Here is a 17581-nt window from a genome sequence, read left to right as displayed (position 1 = left end):
AAGGGAGACAGGCACAGCCCAAGGTCGTGACTTGGCCGAGTTGCAGGAGATGCGGAGGACCAATGCACCAGGAAAGCCAATCAAGTCGCAGACAAGCACCTTGAAGAAAGGGCCAGAAAGCTCCCCATATTGAAAAGCTGCAGGAAGGAGGAGGTGGTCAGTGGTGGTGGAGGTGGTGGGTGGTGCATGGGCAGGGGATGCAGTTCTGTCCACAAGGACCTCTCTCCTCAGTCGGGTGCCATCCACAACAGGACAACATGGATCCGGGAGTGCGAACGGCGCTGTGCAGGAAGGCAGGAGCAGGATTCCTGGAGCTTTTGCTGCTAAGTTTGGCTCACACGGTTGGTGACCGACCGGGCGTAAAAGTTATATGGAAGGCTCTTCCCACCAGCTCCTCGTCGTCTCATTCTCTTCTCTTCCATCTCTTCTCCGTCTTACAACTATTCTTGTGTGGGGTTCTTGTCCTGCACTCCCCGCCGCTCCTCTCTCATCGTTATACACAACCATCACCACCTCATCTACCCGCCCCATTGCCTAGACCGCCAATAGCTTCGCTGCTAGACAGTGACACCCAGACACGCCAGAGCAGCCAGCTACCCCACCACGCCCAATTCAAGCCTGAGCTGATCTTATCGACTGGCCCTCTACTACGTAAGCGTGCCTGACCTGCCTTGGCTCTTTTGCCGCCTGTAGTCTCCTTTTCCTCTCTTTTAAACTTCGAACCCCTCCTCTGAAGGGAACAAACTTGAAGGTGTCTGACATTTTCTTCCAGTCCGGCAACTTGGAAGCCCCTTCTCACCATGGCGTCCGAATCCCTCCCCACCAGACAGCGTCGCCCCTCCATGGGAGCCCCGATTGTGGACATCCAGGGCTCTGTCGGCCCAGCGGGCATCTCTCGGCCCAAGCACAAACGCACCTTTACCGGCTTCGGTGCCGGAGAGATCAAGAGTGTGGAAGGTATGTTGAGTCTATTTCCAGCCAATTGTCTCATGGAGAGGGAAGGGGCTGCTCATGTCTCGGGAGCTTTGGTGACAGCTCTCATGGTCGGGCGATGAGCGCAAGCAGTTCCCCCACCTGTTTGATTGCCCCTCACGGATTCCCAAGGGCTTGTGTGAGACAGGCGGGGTGCCAAGAACCTGCAGGTGCATGCGCTAACAACGTCTCCTTGGCATCTAGCTTCCATCCCTGAGCCGCAACGTGAGGCCTGGCTGAAGCATCAGGTCAGCGGTTTCAAGGACAAAGATGGCTTCGAGTCCGAGGTCGTCCGTCATGTCGAGACCACGCTCGCTCGTAGCATGTTCAACTGCGACGAATCTGCAGCTTATTCGGCATGCAGTCTCGCCTTCCGCGATCGCCTTATCCTTGAGTGGAACCGCACCCAGCAGCGCCAGACGTTCGTTGACAGCAAGAGACTTTACTACCTGAGCTTGGAGTTCCTGATGGGAAGGGCTCTCGACAACGCTATGCTCAATATCGGACAAAAGGATACAGCCAAGGGTGAGTGGGCTCTGAAGGGGTGTGGCATTTGAGCACGATGCTGATCAGCAACTGTTTAGCTGGCCTCGCCGACCTTGGTTTCCGCATCGAGGATGTGATTGAACAAGAACACGACGCTGCTCTCGGCAATGGTGGTTTGGGCCGCCTTGCCGCTTGCTTCCTGGACAGTCTTGCCAGTCTCAACTACCCAGCTTGGGGTTACGGCTTGCGATATCGCTATGGTATCTTCAAACAGGAGATCATTGATGGGTACCAGGTGGAAGTTCCTGATTATTGGTTGGACTTCAATCCTTGGGAGTTCCCTAGACACGATGTTACTGTTGATATCCAGTTCTTTGGCCACGTTCGCAAGTCGACTGATGAGAACGGGAGGACCGTTGCCCACTGGGAGGGCGGTGAGATCGTCAAGGCAGTCGCCTACGATGTGCCCATCCCTGGTTACGCGACCCCTTCTACGAACAACTTGAGGTTGTGGTCTAGCACAGCAGCCAGTGGCGAGTTTGACTTCCAGAAGTTCAACAACGGTGACTACGAAAGCTCTGTGGCCGATCAGCAACGCGCCGAGACAATCTCGGCGGTGCTTTACCCCAACGACAACCTTGAGCGCGGAAAGGAGCTGCGTCTGAAGCAGCAATACTTCTGGGTTGCCGCCTCGCTGTACGACATTGTCCGTCGTTTCAAGAAGTCCAAGCGCCCCTGGAAAGAGTTCCCCGAGCAGGTTGCCATCCAGCTCAATGACACCCACCCAACCCTCGCGGTTGTCGAGCTCCAGCGCATTCTGCTGGATCTGGAGGGTCTCGAGTGGGATGAGGCTTGGAACATCGTCACTAACACTTTCGGCTACACCAATCACACCGTGCTCCCTGAAGCCCTCGAGAAGTGGTCTGTTCCCCTGATTCAGCATCTTCTTCCCCGTCACCTGCAGATCATCTACGACATCAACCTCTACTTCCTCCAGAGTGTCGAGCGCCGATTCCCCGAGGAGCGCGATCTTTTGGGGCGCGTTTCCATCATTGAGGAGTCGCAGCCCAAGATGGTTCGCATGGCCCATCTCGCTATTGTGGGTTCTCACAAGGTCAATGGTGTTGCTGAGCTACACTCGGATCTCATCAAGACCACCATATTCAAGGATTTCGTGACCATCTTCGGCCCCGACAAGTTCACCAACGTCACAAACGGTATCACGCCTCGCAGATGGCTTCATCAGGCCAATCCCCGTCTGTCCGAATTGATTTCGAGCAAGACTGGTGGCAAGGACTTTTTGACGGACCTCAATGAGCTCAACAAGATCGAGCTGTACGTCAAGGATAAGGCTTTCCGCAAGGAATGGGCCGACATCAAGCTTGCCAACAAGGAGCGTCTTGCCAAGCATATCAAGGCGAGCGCGGGCGTCACCGTCGACCCAACCGCCCTATTTGATGTGCAAGTCAAGCGTATTCATGAGTACAAGCGCCAGCAGCTCAACATCTTTGGTGTTATCCATCGTTACCTCACACTCAAGGCTATGTCACCCGAGGAGCGTAAGAAGCAGCAGCCAAGAGTGTCCATTTTTGGCGGCAAGGCTGCTCCGGGATACTGGATGGCCAAGCAGATTATCCACTTGATTAACAGTGTGGGTAAGGTGGTCAACAACGATGAGGACATTGGTGACCTGCTCAAGGTGGTTTTCCTCGAGGACTACAACGTGAGCAAGGCCGAGATCATCATTCCTGCCTCGGACATCAGCGAGCACATCTCGACTGCCGGTACTGAGTAAGTGATGCCTTTCCTGATTGCCGCAGCACGGAAATTAACCACCAATCTCTATAGGGCCTCTGGCACAAGTAACATGAAGTTTGTACTCAACGGTGGCCTCATCATCGGTACCTGCGACGGTGCCAACATCGAGATCACGCGCGAGATCGGGGAGAACAACATCTTTTTGTTCGGCAACCTTGCTGAAGATGTTGAGGATCTCCGCCACGCACACACGTACGGCACGCATGAGATCGACACCGATCTCAACCGGGTATTCCAGGAAATCGAGAAGGGCACCTTCGGCAGCACACAAGATTTTGCCGCTCTGATCTCGGCTGTCCGGGACCACGGCGACTATTATCTTGTTTCTGACGACTTCCACTCATACATTGAAACGCAAGCGTTGGTGGACGATGCGTACCGGAATCAGGAGGAGTGGATTACCAAGTGCATCACATCGGTAGCGAGAATGGGCTTCTTCAGCTCGGATCGCTGTATCAATGAGTATGCCGAGGGCATCTGGAACATCGAGCCTCTCCGTGTGGAGAAGGAGGAAGGAGCGTAGGTCGTCCTCCCCGGACTCAAAAAGGCAGAGGCAGGCCAAAAAACGAAACAGCATGGTGAGAAACACCTCTATCAGAAGCTGCCATTCATTGGGCGTGGTAGCAAGTAGAATGCGGGCACGAACAAGAGCGGTTGGGTCGTCAAGATCTTGATGGCAGCAATCCTAGTACGTCGGTGGTATGGGTTATGGCCTGGAATGATGAGATGACAGACCTTTGAATCATATTTTCTGCCCCATGAGTTTGCCGTTCTTTCATCTGATTGCGGTCTTCTGTTCTAGGACTCATGGCCATTTGGGCTGCTGTTAAGTCCCACAATGTAGCTGCTGAATGCCAGCCCAACGTGATGACCCAAGTGGGCATGGAGGTTGTTTGTGTACAGTATGAAAATAATTGGGAATCCACAACAACTGCAAGTGTCCAACCATGCCAATTGCGTTACATACCGAGTCAGCCAACTCCAGCTGATGCGATTTATCCGTGGGCAGCTGAATGGAACTCTTAACATAATGATGACGAGAATTATCTCTCATATATTTTTGCAACCATTATTATGATGAATACGCCCCAAACCCATGTCAACCTACTGAAAAGAGGCGAGCTGACTTTGACCTGCAGACTCGGCATCGCATCCAAAATTAAAACGAGGAACTCAGCTCGCGTTAGGTGTGTCCTCGCTGTATCTTCGTGGGTTAACCAAATGTCATGACGGCTGAAGGGTCCCCTTCTTTTCTTTTCCAGGGTTCTACGTGTCACCCTGTCCGTACCCGCCAAGCGACCAGGGTCCGGGCTGGGCAATAGAGATTTTGACGTCATTGTGCATGAGATAGCGTAGTCTCGAGCTTGCCCCTGCCCCCGCTTGCGGCTGCGAATTGCGTTTTTCCCCGCCCAGCCCCAAGCCGTTGGACATCCCATTGTTATCCAACATGCAGGGTCATTTGATGCCGGGGGTTGTTAAAGTTGTTGGGAGACGGACTGTCCTGGCAGTAGGCCGCTAGCTATCATGACGTTTCAGAAGACTGCGCATGGTTAGGCTACCCAAGTACATACACCAACAGCCCAAAGATGATAGCGAGGGACATCTCTATCACAAAGAAGCCTCGGGCAGAACAGCAAGTGGAAGGTGGCTCGGGTGCGTGCGGATATACGTCCCGTGGGAATGGTACGAGGGAGAAGCTTATTTTGAAAAGATGAGCTGATCAGTCTCTCTGGCGCCTGCTAAAGCCTCTCGGGAAATATTGCCATGCTTCTGCTTTGTGGTTCCCCTGATGATCATGAGGCATTCTTGGACAACTTGGGGTCTAGATTGTCGAGGGCCGGGGAGCTTCACAGGGGGTGAAAAATGCACATCACATCACGGTATGGGTAAGAATGTACCAATGTACTCCGTATTTCGATGGTGTATGGGAATGGCGCACGGGCAATCGTCAGGACCCTGAGAATCCCTAGAAATGACGATGCGGAGGTATGGCTGGGAGAGAGAGAGAAAATGACGATGCATTTGCATGGTGTAGTAGTAGTGTGGTTGATACCAAGTGTTTGGCTGTGTTCTCTGTGCCTGAAATGACAGGGTCTTCTCCAGCATATGTCACTGGACATAGGCATGGGATGCAATTGGGTTTGTTACAGAGAACACGCACGATGGAACTTGGTACAAGCTGGCCTTCTCCGGAGCGAAATGTCCGACACAGTTGGGTTTAGGGGATGTGTGTGGTTCGGGCAGTTTGCAGCGGCGATTGTGAAAACGGACCCCGTGATGGATTTCAAGAAACATGAGAAGACGGACTGCTCAGACCGCCAGATGTCTGCTTCGACGAGCATCGATCGCACGCCAAATTGTTCGATGCCGGGACGAGAACCGGGGACTGTGGAAATCGCAGGATTGGCTGAACAGACATGACCCCACAGCCTCTGCGACAAGGGCTGCAACAACCCCACCACGCACCTACGTCATAGTCTTGGCTTCCCCTCCTCGCTGCTGTCTGTTCACCCAACTGTTGTTTTCGATGCCTCGATCACTTTGGGATGGCGCTGCCGGATTGGCGAAACCGTTGAGGCCCATGGGCATACCAATCGGCAGTGTTGGTACAGCACACCCTACAAATCCTCACTTTTCGTGCAGAGCAGGTCGAAGATGGGTATTGCAAAGGCATTTGCGCCCAAGGAGCAGTTACTACAAGTGAGGGGCTGATGGAGCTCAGCTCTTTGTAGGGCAGGCAAGGATCACGCTGCCAGGTTCATTGCGGCGCCTGTGGAACAGATAGACACCTTCCATGCAAATCCCAGTCAGGTCGAACGCTGAAGAGATGGGTAAGGTAGATAGTTGATTACACTGCAAAACATACACTGCTTAGCAGCCAATGCGCCCTAGTGGCCCTATTACCCTGGGACCTCTGGAAGTGATGTGATGAATAGCTGGCGCTCCAATCTGGATGGGTTAGACGGGAAAGTGGGCGTGTCAAAGCATGGAATTTGAGAAGATTCAAATCCATATCCTGTTCTTCCCGTCGCAAGGCCCCGCGTGTCACATCCCGGCCCCATCCATCCACGTCCCTCCGCTGCCATCCCACCTTGCAACCACACCAAGGGTGCCAGCCTGTCTTGTCCTGAATACATGACCATCTACCCCTCCCCCTCCCCCTGACACCAGAATAATAACTATCGACCATCCTGGACCTATTCTCTCTCTCTCTCTCTCTCCTCTCTCCTTTGCACACGAACTTCCGCCTCCACGATCGATCCCAACATTTTGATTTGACTGTGTCGTCGTCGTCTGTCAGGGCGATTATTTGCCTCCTCCCCTTCGTGCAAAAAGACATTTCGCTATTCAGGGCTCGAGACCCCAAATCCGTACGAACAGTCGGAAACTGTCAAGCATCAGGTTGCCAAGCAGGACATTCGTCAGTAATAGTGGTTTTTTGAGCAGCGCATTTCATTCGCTCCATCGACAGAATTTCCGGTTTATTGCCCCCATCCTGAACCAAAACGATCGCAGCGTGCCACCCCCAGACCACGCGAATACAAGACTACCAGTTGCCGCGTAACAGCAGAAGCGACCCGGCCTGTCTTGATCAAGAGCTCCGTCAGCTCTCTTTTCTGTTGGAAGTTTCATCATTTTTGCTAGAGACTGCAGGTACGCGCACTGAACCCGCCCACTGAAACCTACCACCAAAGACCCGCCTATTTTTCCTGGCCCTCTTTCCAGCGCAATTCCCTGAAATCCCTCCGGGCGCAGCTAAATTTGTCCTCTGCATTCAAGATACCCAATCCCCGCACCCGACGAAACCGTCAACAGCACAGTGTTCTGCTCGCCCCCCGCCTCACCTACCTAGCGAGCAACCCCGCTGTTCTCTCTTCCTTGGACGACTTCGACCGCACTCGCATTCTTGTCCACAACCGCTTTTGCCCGTCCAAGTAGACGCCGATCGCTTCCCGAACATTCTTCGCTTGCCGGTCGTCTAGAATCTCGCACAGCGCCCACGATTGTCCACCTCCGGCATCTATTTTCCCCGCCACATTTCCTGCATTGTTGCCGCCACCGCACGCTCGACTCGACTCGACAAACTCGACAACGCAATACAACCCGCCCACCATGGCTGAATTCGTTCGTGCTCAGATTTTTGGGACCACCTTCGAGATTACCTCGAGGTTCGTATGGCTGTGTTCAAAGGATGTTCGAGAAGTGTGCTCTGACGCGGGATTAGGTACTCGGATCTCCAACCTGTTGGAATGGGTGCTTTTGGACTTGTTTGGTACGAATAGCTACTCCCGGCCGATAATAGTTTGTGCTGTTTTCAGCGAGTTGTACTGATGAGGAATGTGCGCATAGCTCCGCCAAAGACCAGCTCACCAGCGCCAATGTCGCCATCAAGAAGATCATGAAGCCCTTCAGCACTCCCGTACTTGCCAAGAGAACATACCGAGAGCTCAAGCTGCTGAAGCACTTGAAGCACGAAAATGTTATCTCCCTCAGTGACATCTTCATCTCTCCACTGGAAGATATGTAAGTGTAACACCGGGAGCAGCATTATTGGGCTTGGAACTGATTTGCCATCAGCTACTTCGTCACCGAATTGCTCGGCACCGATCTCCATCGCCTCCTCACCTCTAGACCTCTTGAAAAGCAGTTCATCCAGTACTTTTTGTATCAGATCATGCGCGGACTGAAATACGTGCACTCGGCCGGCGTTGTCCATCGCGATTTGAAGCCAAGCAACATTCTGGTCAACGAAAACTGCGATTTGAAGATTTGCGACTTCGGTCTGGCTCGCATTCAAGACCCCCAGATGACGGGTTACGTTTCGACGAGATATTACCGCGCACCCGAGATCATGCTCACGTGGCAAAAGTATGATGTTGAGGTGGATATTTGGAGTGCCGGTTGCATCTTCGCTGAGATGCTTGAGGGCAAGCCCCTTTTCCCTGGAAAGGACCATGTCAACCAGTTCTCCATCATTACTGAACTCTTGGGCACGCCCCCCGATGATGTTATCAACACTATCGCCAGCGAGAACGTACGTGGACCTTATTGCATGCAGCCCTACGGGCAGCTGGTCTTGAACAAAATGGCCTTAAATGCTGACTGGAGCTATTAGACCCTGAGATTTGTCAAGTCCCTTCCCAAGCGCGAACGACAACCGCTGAAGAACAAATTCAAGAACGCCGATCCTGCTGGTATGTGTTCCCCCCCGCGTTGATCGTTCAAGCAGGGATACTAACTTGAACTAGCCATCGATCTTTTGGAGCACATGCTCGTGTTCGATCCCAAGAAGCGGATAACGGCCACCGAGGCGTTGTCGCACGAATACCTGGCACCATATCACGATCCTACCGATGAGCCAGTTGCCGAGGAGAAGTTCGACTGGAGCTTCAACGACGCTGATTTGCCAGTTGACACGTGGAAGATAATGATGTGAGTTATTCCAATGTTCCAGGTTGGGGATTGGGGACCTGGTTAACTGACGCTATTCGTTAACAACAGGTACTCGGAAATTCTGGACTATCACAACGTCGAGGCCGGCAGTGTTTCCATGGAGGGTCAATTCGCGGGTCAATGAGCTCGGAATCGGGATCCGGCAGGGTGGGTAATACACAGAAGGAGCATCCAGGTGCCGAGATGGGTGGTCCTGTGTGATGGTTGCTACCAACTCGACAGCCATGTCTCGTGGGTTATTTTCAATGCCCTTTTCTTTTCTCGGCGTTTTCACTGAGGAGTCTGTCTCGAGTTGTGACCTGCATGTCTAAAGCAACAAAATGGACGAGTTTTAATGGGCATGGCATAGCGGCTGCTGGAGAATTCACTTTCGAAAGAAGGTTCAACAGGAAGAACCCGGGAGACCAGTACACGAAAGGAGGGATGGTTCATATCTTTATCTCATTGTTCTTGCTGGATATGGTATAAGGCGCGTGTCTAGATGGATGGGGGTTGTGGGGTTCACATGAGAGGAGCCGAACTTAGCAGATTTTAACGATGATGACCATGATTTTGACTTTGTTGCAACAGCGCAAGTCTGTAACCCATGCCACAGCAGGGATCGTGGGCAAAGAGGCAGTCTTGATCAGTCAGGCAGTCAGTCAGGTAACCTGATTCTACGGGGAAATGAAGATATAGTTCCATTCAAGTTACGTGTGTGTGTGTGTATGTGTATGTGTGTGTCTTGTGCCTATGACTAAGGTATATATTGTTCAATTATGAAACTTCCCAACCTCAACGGCCGGTCCTCCGCAAGATATGGGCCCGATCAAGCGGTGACTTGGATCTCTGGCTACCACAGACCAAGAACTGTAGATGTTGTGATCGATCTGTTTGCTCCCTGTCATGCAATGCAGGACACGTCGGCATCGACGGCTTCCACATCCACATGCTGGCTGGGGAATGTTTTGCTGGGGCCTATACGATTGGTAAAGGACTGCGGGATCAGCGTTGCATATCCAATACGGGTCAATGTTTGGTATCTAATTTTGGGACTTGATATCGTGCCAGGTGTAACTGCTGGCCAGCGGCTGCATTTATGGGTTATTCGAGATTTCCAGTTTCAATTGACTGTCTCCAGCCTCTACGTCTTCATGAACAGTAGTCAGTGTTTCACCACTGACCCTACACATGGTGTACCGGCAGCCTGATCCGACCAGGACAGATCCCGAGACCCGAGAAGAAGCCCCCTTACATTACACTGCCAGATACTTTTTTCCATTGCCCACGTCACTTGGTAGCCGGCGGCGCCTGCGTCTCAATGGTTGCTGTGATGTTGACCGCCTTGTTAACCAGGGCAGCACGGTTCACAGACGGCAAGCCATAGCGAGGGAGCCAGGTTGAAGGACTGTGAATGAACTTACTGGTCATCAAGAAAGTCAAAGCTTATGGTCTGATCTCTACATTCCATTTTTACTTCACCTGATTCCCTTCATCCCAATTCATCCACATGGACATCGACTCGCAGGTCTTGGCACGTCGATTCGCATTTGCAGATCCCCATTTTCCAGAGCGCTAAGCCTAAAGGATCACGCTAATCAATAACCGCCCTGCCTGCCGCGGGGAGATTTGATGCGCTGGCAGCGGAGCGGCTCTTCAACCTCAACCGCAGAACAGCACGTCACTTTCCTTACAGCTAACAAACCGGGCGAAAATAGTCCACCGATACACGACGACGACGACGGCCCGGGCGAGCACGAGTATCTGATACGCACGCAACACTGTATTTACTACCAGCACAGCCTTGGTGATATTGCATTTTCAGAAATCAGCATAACTGGACAAGGGGTGGAAAGCTCGAAGCCTTGCCCAAGCTGCACCAGCCAATTGCCCCGCCATTCACACTTCTCGGGTCATCCCATACCGTCTTTTTGTCTCTTTCTCTCCTGACCTCGAGCGCAGCTGTCAAGCATCAATTCATGGCAACACCGATTTAATAGCTTTCGGGCAAAGCGTCAACAGCTTTTAGCAACAGCGTCATACCGTAATAATGTCGTCCTCTGTCCCTCCCACACCCACCACAGCTGCGAGCGCTAGACCGCATTTCACACCCTTAGTCTGCATAGTCGATTTCCACCATGCTCGCGGCCCCGAAGTCGAAAAATGGTTCGGCGCAGAGCCAGAAGGATTCGACCCGGCTGTGGAATATGATTGGGGGTTGCTGCCTTTTATGGCCCTCAGCGACGGCGCGCATGCTCTGACCGAGGATTTCTCCTACTTTACGTTGCTGAAGCCTGCGGAAGATGGGGGGGCGGGTACCTCGCTGTTTGGGATTTCATGCACTCGCCAGATGGACGCTTCTCTGTTGCTCAACAGACCGGCCGAGGTGACGAGATCGACGGTGCAAAAAGCCGTGGTCGTGATTGCAGACAGCCCACAGTACTTTGGCATGCTTAGGGAGAGGCTGAGCGTGGTCACCAAGGCGTGGTTTGCGCAGCGGGAGTTTACAGATGTGGAGATTCTGAAAAGGTTCCAGGAGAGCTTGGCTGATGAGAAGGAAAGGGGAATGATGAACGAGGATGAGGACAGAGACCAATATCTTGGACTGAGTCTGAGGGAGCTTGTCAGGGAGTTTAAATGGCAGACATTGGTGCTGTTGAAGTGCTGTTTGTTGCAGCCAAAGGTGTGTATTCTCGGGTTTCAACACTTGGGGATCGTTGCGCTGACAGGGGGCTGGTTAGATGCTGTTCTTTGGAACAAGATGTGAGAGGCTTTGCCTAACTCAGTTTTCACTGGTATCATTGATTCCAGGATTGCTGCGCAACCTGCAGGACTCTGCGGGACCAGAATTGAACAACTACGAGCAGAATCTCCAGCAGCCAACAAGCCTGAGGACTAGCGACCGGAATTCCCTGCTGGCATATATGGGGCTGCCTCTGCAGATTTTCCCAAAGGTATGCCAATGAGAATCCTGGCGCAAATACGATTGATGACTTACACAGAGTACAGGGCAGCTTGTTTGGACCATACACCCCCTTGCAACAGCTCGACATTCTGGCAGACTTTGGAACGAAATCGTATATAGTGGGCAGTACGAATTCGTTACTTTTACAGCAGAAAGATCGGTATAGCGACATTCTCATTAACCTCGACGAGGGCACCATCAACATCACGTCCACTTCGTTGAAGGCAGCTCTTCAGCTCTCCACCCCAGACCGCCGCTGGATTGACTTTATAACCCAAAACGTCAATGATACCTGGGACGAGGCAAACCCCAGCCGTCCGAAAACTATGGGTTATGTTGGCAGCGAGGAATTCATCCGCGTCCAGTTCGAGGAGTACTTACTGTCTTTGATATCGTCTGTCAAGTATCACAACCACCTCGCAAAGCATTCCAACAACCCCCGGATGTTGCTCCCTTATATTGAAGGCGATCCTTCCACCGACTTCGGCTCTGATTTCGTCGAAGCGTGGTCAAAGACGGAGAACTACCGAATTTGGAATTTGCACACTGATTCACATCTGTTTGATATTGTCGAACCAAAACATCCCTGCGCTGGAGGCTTGACCATCGAGGACGTTCAGAGGAGGATAACGCAGCAGGTACAAGATATGCATTGGGATGAGAAACTCGCGCAGGGGAAGGAGGCCCTAGGACGGAACTTGGCGGCTGGAAAGGAGAAGGCCAGCAACATCTTTAATAAATTGTATGCGGACATGGAGGCAATCAGGGAAGCCCAGCGAAAGAAGGCCGAGGAAGCCAGAATTGAGCAAGAGAAGGCAGCTTCTCAGCAGCAAGCCGAAAACAGAGGGGGTTCTCCTGACTCGACAGCTTCCAAAACAACACAGAACTCACAGGCTGCTGCGCAATCAGTAGGCAGCAAAGCGGGCGCGTTTGTCAACAGCTGGGCTACTTGGGCAGGGGAGAAGAGGCGGAAGGCTTGGGGCGGCGGCGGTTCAACACCTCCTACCCCCACCACTGCCAGTCCTCCCGAGAGTAGCAACGGCGGCGGAGGCGGCTGGACCTCGGGCTGGGTGAAGAACAAGAACAGGCAATCACAGATGAGCACAAGGAGTGCGACCTCTGTCGACGGTATGCTTGAGAAGGAGACCAAGACTGAAGCGAGAAGCCCCACGCATAGTCGACTACCGGAGGAGAAGCAGCCGCTGGCTGCGGCCGGGAATAGAGGTTCGGTGGCCGGCTCGTCTATCAGCGGGGAGAGCTTGTTTGACTCACCTGTCGCAACCCGACAATCCAGACCGTTATCGCAGGAGAGCGTAATTCTGGAAGATCAGGAACCAGGAGGGATCGATGGTGTTGTGTCATCGTCAGTCTCCGAGGAGAAGAAGTCAGGACCTATGAACGGAAATGGACCACTAGTGGTCAAGGTTGCCAAAGACGAGGGTAGTGATGATGAGGGGATCCAGGAAGCTCAGAAAACACCGCTTCCGTCGAGGGTGGCGGCGGACGAGGCAGCCAAGGCCCAATCTGCGTGGGAAAGATGAAACAGAAGAGATGAAGGGAAATGAATTGGAAAGGAAGGAGTATCATAGAGTTCTGTAGCCATAGCCTTGGATGAACAGTCCCCTTGGAATGAATGGAATACCTAATACTTTGTTTAATAACGGCATACTTGCTTGGCGCTCCTTTACAAATTTGCTCCTCAATGGTGTATAATTATGGCTGAATATCTCACTCGGCTGCTTAGGCTTCTAGACATAGCACTTCTACAGTCCCAAGGCTTTGTTCCAACACTCATGTACTGGCATAGAGTCGAGTTGAGTGGGTATCGTGTATTCGTCGAACGCCGGCTTCTGAACCCTGCATGCCCTGCTCTATCTCCCATGCACCAGTGCTATTCGCTGCGTGAACAAAGGTAGTAAATACAATATCATACAGCCATTATCAACATTGACACTCGTCACCCTTCCAAAATGTCTCGTCAAACCATGTCATTGCGTCTTTTTCTCATCGCCGCCCCTTGAATTTTCCTCGGCAATGTCCTCCTTGCTGAGCTGAACCGCCGTTTCCACCTGCCAGATGGCCCTCTCCAATTCGATTTCCAACTGCGGTAGGTCCAACGCTTGGGTCATCTTCCGCCCGTTGGCCTGATTCAGCAGCATGGTCTCCCCCTCTGGATGAGGATTCTCAGGCCCTGGGACCTTCTCGTTACCGAGCAGTTCCGCGTTCGGGCTGGTGGTTGGCTCTGGCGTGGACGGCAGCGGCTGCTCTTGACCGGCATATACAGCGTCCACCACGGGGGATGGGGTGTAGGTTAGGAGGTTGTTTTTGAGTAGGAACTGGATGTGCTTCCCTCCTGCGTAGGCACGCCAGTGAGACCAGGCACGGTAGACGAGATAGAAAAAGGGAAGGTTGGGGATTCTGAATTCACGGTTGTCAGCAGGCCAAAACAAAACCCTGGTGAATTGGGGCGTACACGTACACGGGGAGCAGCCCAATGGGTATCGTGACGGGCATGCCAACAAAACACCACGCCAACCTCTGCTTGTGCAAGCTTTCCCTCTCGGTGGCCAAGGCCTCCAGGATCTTGGAGACTTTCCCCAGGGGCAACAGGCTCTTCGGATACACCACCTCGACCTTCTCATCGCCCCGCAGCTCGACCTGCTTCCTGCGCTGGGAGAGCGGGGGCACCGACTTGAGACCCCATTCCTCGTAGGGGATCCGGCGGAGCGCGTAGTTGCCGTAGCTGACGACCTTCTTTTGCCAGCCTTTCTCTTTCTGCTCCCAGTCGGACCATGTGCGCGCCGCTTTGCCCTGGAGCCAATCCCCCCACGTCTGCTTCTGTGTTGCGGGCGCGTCTAGCTTTTGGCAGTAAAGCAGCGTCCGTCTCGTGGAGATGGGCAAGAGGTAAAGACGCATCGTAGCGTCCTGCCGTAGTTTGGTGGGTGTCCCTTGTCAAGAGTGTTGCGCGCGGGAGAAAAAAAAATGTTGCTGTTGCCCTGGGTTGCCTCTGAAAGGAAATTCGTTCGTCCCGAAGCACCGCTCCGTCTTTTGTAAAATCCTGTGCTGCGTAAAGGCGAAAAATAAGAAAGAAGCGAATGGGCTTTTGTATGGGATTTTTTGCTCCTCAAATCCAGAATCCGAGCCAGCGGCCGCCCATGGTCAATCTCAGTTTTGTTGAGTTTGTTGTCGCAAGGCCTCTTCGTGGTGGCAAGTCGACAGGCTGACCGCGTACTCTCCCTAGTGTACGGAGTTGGAGCTGGAGCTGGAGCTGGGTTTGACGAGTTCTTCAACAATTTTGAGCTCTTCTGTGCTGACTGGGGTACTTTGAAGCTTCTCGTGGGCTAGAAGGGGCAGTGACGCAGTTCCTTGTGATTTAGGGAGCTCCCATTGGATGACGTTACACCAGCTAGTGGGCCAGCCCGCTTGCACGAGCAGTGGAGTTCCAGTCCCCGTCATTGATTAAGCATCCGAATCCTTGTTGGCGAGCCAGACCCTTTGGGATAACGCGACGGGACTGTGGGAGGCGAATTGCTTGCGTTGCCGTTACTGGAGGCCTGCCAAGGGGTTCCAATTATGGCTTTCAGGTACAAAAGGACTTGGATCTCCCTCAAACCTTGAAGAGACGGTTTGCGGCTCTTGACAGCGTTATGAACATTGCGAGCTTGCCGCTGCCTGGCTCTGATGTCCGACTGTGAGCTTTTGATTAGAGACTCCACTTACTGTCCTGATGCAGCACTCGCCCAACCACCCATTGTTTCTGAGATACCAATTGCCTTGAGGTGGACGTGGGCTACATATATATTGAAACCTGACTCCAGTGTGCTGTAGTATTGTTGGTCAAGGGTCTCCCATACTGGCGATTTCATCATGTACCTAGACTATCTGCTGAAGAAAGGGTATCAGATATCTACACACTGTCGTCATAGCTTCCATCCGGCTTGTCTTTGCAGCTGAGTGGAGTGAAGAGGTCATGCGGCCCGTGCCAGCAGGGATAACAGCGAGCGCGGTGCTACCCAAACTTGCAAAACAGCCCACAGCCGCCAAGTCCCCCAATACCAGCCAGCGCTTCCAAGCCAGTGCTCAGCGGCACAAAAACAGACACAGACCCTCCAGGCCAACCACGGCGCATGTTACAATCAGATGGTCTCGACGAACTCGACCTCGCAGGAGAAGCAACATGTGTCGTATGCTTAAGTAAAACACTATCGAATGCTCCGCCGTCATCGCCGAGTTGACCATGCGCTGGCAATTCTGGAATTTCGATCGCTTTTCTGCATGCTCGCCAGCACTCTCGACCGCCCGATCGCTTTGATTGAATGACTTCGCTCGCTGGATGTTGCTTCATCCCCACTTGTTGACGCTCCTCTAGATCGACGGCAGAGTTGAATAGCCTCTGCTCGATCGTTTTGATAATGGCATCTGCGAGCCTCCCGCGCTCCAGTTCCAATGTTTCTGAACCTCGCGCTTCCCTCAGGTCGCGAAGCAGCGTTGCCGCTTCCAACACCACTCGACACCATACACCACGATCCCTGCCACGTATGTTTCCTTTATCCATGCCAGCCCATGAATTATCTGACACTTTCCAGCATGGATAGACTCCTACGAAGCACGGTACGGGTCGCCGACCGAAGACCAGCTCCGCGCACTTGACTGCCCCCCTCCCCGGGCCGCGCACTCTCACCACAATCATTCCCCCAGCCAGCCCCAACGACGGATCTCCAAAGATGGCTACGTGTACGATTTTGGAGGCGTGTTACCTACCGATGAGGCACCGAGGACCTCGCGAGCAAGGTTACGAAAATTCATTTTGCGCAAAGATGCTGCGGAGCGAGGGAGGAAATGGGACCACTTGCGCTCAGCCGAGCCTGTGATTGTGCCTCGATATAGCCGGGCAACACCCACCTCACCATGGCGAAGCTATCTGCAGTCATCTCGATACGGCCATCTTCCAGGGGAACATGCTCAGATCGTTGACCCCGAGGTGCTTAAAGAGCTCCAGCCCAGCTTCGATAACCCCATTGAGCCGCCACGACTTCTCGACTCAGCCGGAAACCGGTCCGCAAGGAACAAACTGCTCTACAAGAGAGCTTGGCGGGTCATCTTACAACACCCATTGGTGCCTTTGGCTTTCCGCCTTACGGTTCTCCTCACCTCCATAGTGGCTCTCGCCCTCTCAGCCAAGATCTTCCAAATAGAAAACGGCGAGACGGAAACAAACACTTCGGAACGGACACAGTCCATTGTCGCTATCGTGGTAGATACGGTAGCGGTCCCCTATATCGGCTACATGACATGGGATGAATACACTGGCAAGCCCTTGGGACTGCGGCCAGCCACACAGAAGATTTCGCTTGTCCTGATGGACTTGTTTTTCATTATATTCAAATCCGCAAGCACAACACTGGCCTTCGAGGCCCTCGTCTTTCACAACTCCTTGGACCGTCAGGTGAGCCAATACAGTCAAGCGTTGGCTGCGTTTCAGACCGTCGGTTTGATATCATGGAGCTTCACTTTCACCGTGAACGTATTCCGCCTCGTACAAAAGCTGGGAGGGGGCGAAGACGAACGTAGATAGGGATCTGGGATGAGTGAGCTCCTCAGATGGCGAGAGGCAAGATTCGGATCATGGAGCGAGATTTTTCCAACTTAAGGGTGTAGAGGTGGGAATGTGGGGGCTGGGTTTGGGCGGGAAAGGTTTCTCTTCTCTTTTCTTTCTTTTTTTTCTTGGGAAGGATAGCAGTATACCCTCAGCGTTCGACACAGGATCGGACAACATAATCTACTTTCTAGAATATTGTCGAGTCTTGGATGAGATTGAATGGTAGCGGAATCGTCAAAACAGCTGTTCAGTGTTGTTCCAAGTTGTTTTCTGACTCTTGCCTGGTGTGCCTACCGTTGTCCGTGCGC

The 17581-nt window shown here is 52.9% G+C and overlaps 7 protein-coding genes across 7 annotated transcripts; 6 read left to right on the top strand and 1 right to left on the bottom strand.

The window, feature by feature from the left end:
• Positions 1–800: 800 nt before the first annotated feature.
• Positions 801–1529, top strand: GPH1_2 (Non-essential glycogen phosphorylase; the record flags this gene model as incomplete). The annotated part of the gene is made up of 2 exons (XM_062905489.1): positions 801–957; positions 1177–1529. 2 exons carry the CDS (start codon positions 801–803, stop codon positions 1527–1529), a joined length of 510 nt encoding a protein of 169 aa, XP_062772140.1.
• A 5-nt stretch (positions 1530–1534) lies between these two features.
• Positions 1535–3867, top strand: GPH1_1 (Non-essential glycogen phosphorylase; the record flags this gene model as incomplete). The annotated part of the gene is made up of 2 exons (XM_062905488.1): positions 1535–3249; positions 3307–3867. 2 exons carry the CDS (start codon positions 1535–1537, stop codon positions 3797–3799), a joined length of 2208 nt encoding a protein of 735 aa, XP_062772139.1. The 3' UTR covers positions 3800–3867.
• A 2395-nt stretch (positions 3868–6262) lies between these two features.
• On the top strand, positions 6263–7215 carry QC763_0028230 (uncharacterized protein; the record flags this gene model as incomplete). Its single annotated transcript, XM_062905487.1, has 2 exons — positions 6263–6385; positions 7057–7215. 2 exons carry the CDS (start codon positions 6263–6265, stop codon positions 7213–7215), a joined length of 282 nt encoding a protein of 93 aa, XP_062772138.1.
• Positions 7216–7389: 174 nt separating this feature from the next.
• HOG1 (MAPK protein hog1) lies at positions 7390–9436 on the top strand (the record flags this gene model as incomplete). Its single annotated transcript, XM_062908960.1, has 7 exons — positions 7390–7445; positions 7502–7549; positions 7627–7800; positions 7855–8311; positions 8393–8471; positions 8526–8709; positions 8779–9436. 7 exons carry the CDS (start codon positions 7390–7392, stop codon positions 8852–8854), a joined length of 1074 nt encoding a protein of 357 aa, XP_062772137.1. The 3' UTR covers positions 8855–9436.
• A 427-nt stretch (positions 9437–9863) lies between these two features.
• Positions 9864–13339, top strand: QC763_123920 (uncharacterized protein). The gene is made up of 3 exons (XM_062908959.1): positions 9864–11392; positions 11496–11663; positions 11719–13339. Exons 1-3 carry the CDS (start codon positions 10760–10762, stop codon positions 13213–13215), a joined length of 2298 nt encoding a protein of 765 aa, XP_062772136.1. The 5' UTR covers positions 9864–10759; the 3' UTR covers positions 13216–13339.
• Positions 13336–15535, bottom strand: QC763_123910 (uncharacterized protein). The gene is made up of 2 exons (XM_062908958.1): positions 14154–15535; positions 13336–14092 (listed from the first exon to the last, which is right to left on the bottom strand). The coding sequence occupies exons 1-2, from the start codon at positions 14588–14590 to the stop codon at positions 13663–13665; spliced, it is 867 nt and encodes a 288-aa protein (XP_062772135.1). The 5' UTR covers positions 14591–15535; the 3' UTR covers positions 13336–13662.
• Positions 15160–17517, top strand: QC763_123900 (uncharacterized protein). Its single transcript, XM_062908957.1, has 2 exons — positions 15160–16210; positions 16261–17517. The coding sequence occupies exons 1-2, from the start codon at positions 16087–16089 to the stop codon at positions 17247–17249; spliced, it is 1113 nt and encodes a 370-aa protein (XP_062772134.1). The 5' UTR covers positions 15160–16086; the 3' UTR covers positions 17250–17517.
• The last annotated feature ends 64 nt before the right edge of the window (positions 17518–17581 follow it).

Source organism: Podospora pseudopauciseta, chromosome 1 (assembly GCF_035222475.1).
Source record: "Podospora pseudopauciseta strain CBS 411.78 chromosome 1, whole genome shotgun sequence".
Taxonomy (NCBI): Eukaryota; Fungi; Ascomycota; class Sordariomycetes; order Sordariales; family Podosporaceae; genus Podospora; species Podospora pseudopauciseta.
The sequence above is the reverse complement of the archived record's forward strand: the minus strand, read 5'-3'. Positions and strand labels throughout refer to the sequence as shown.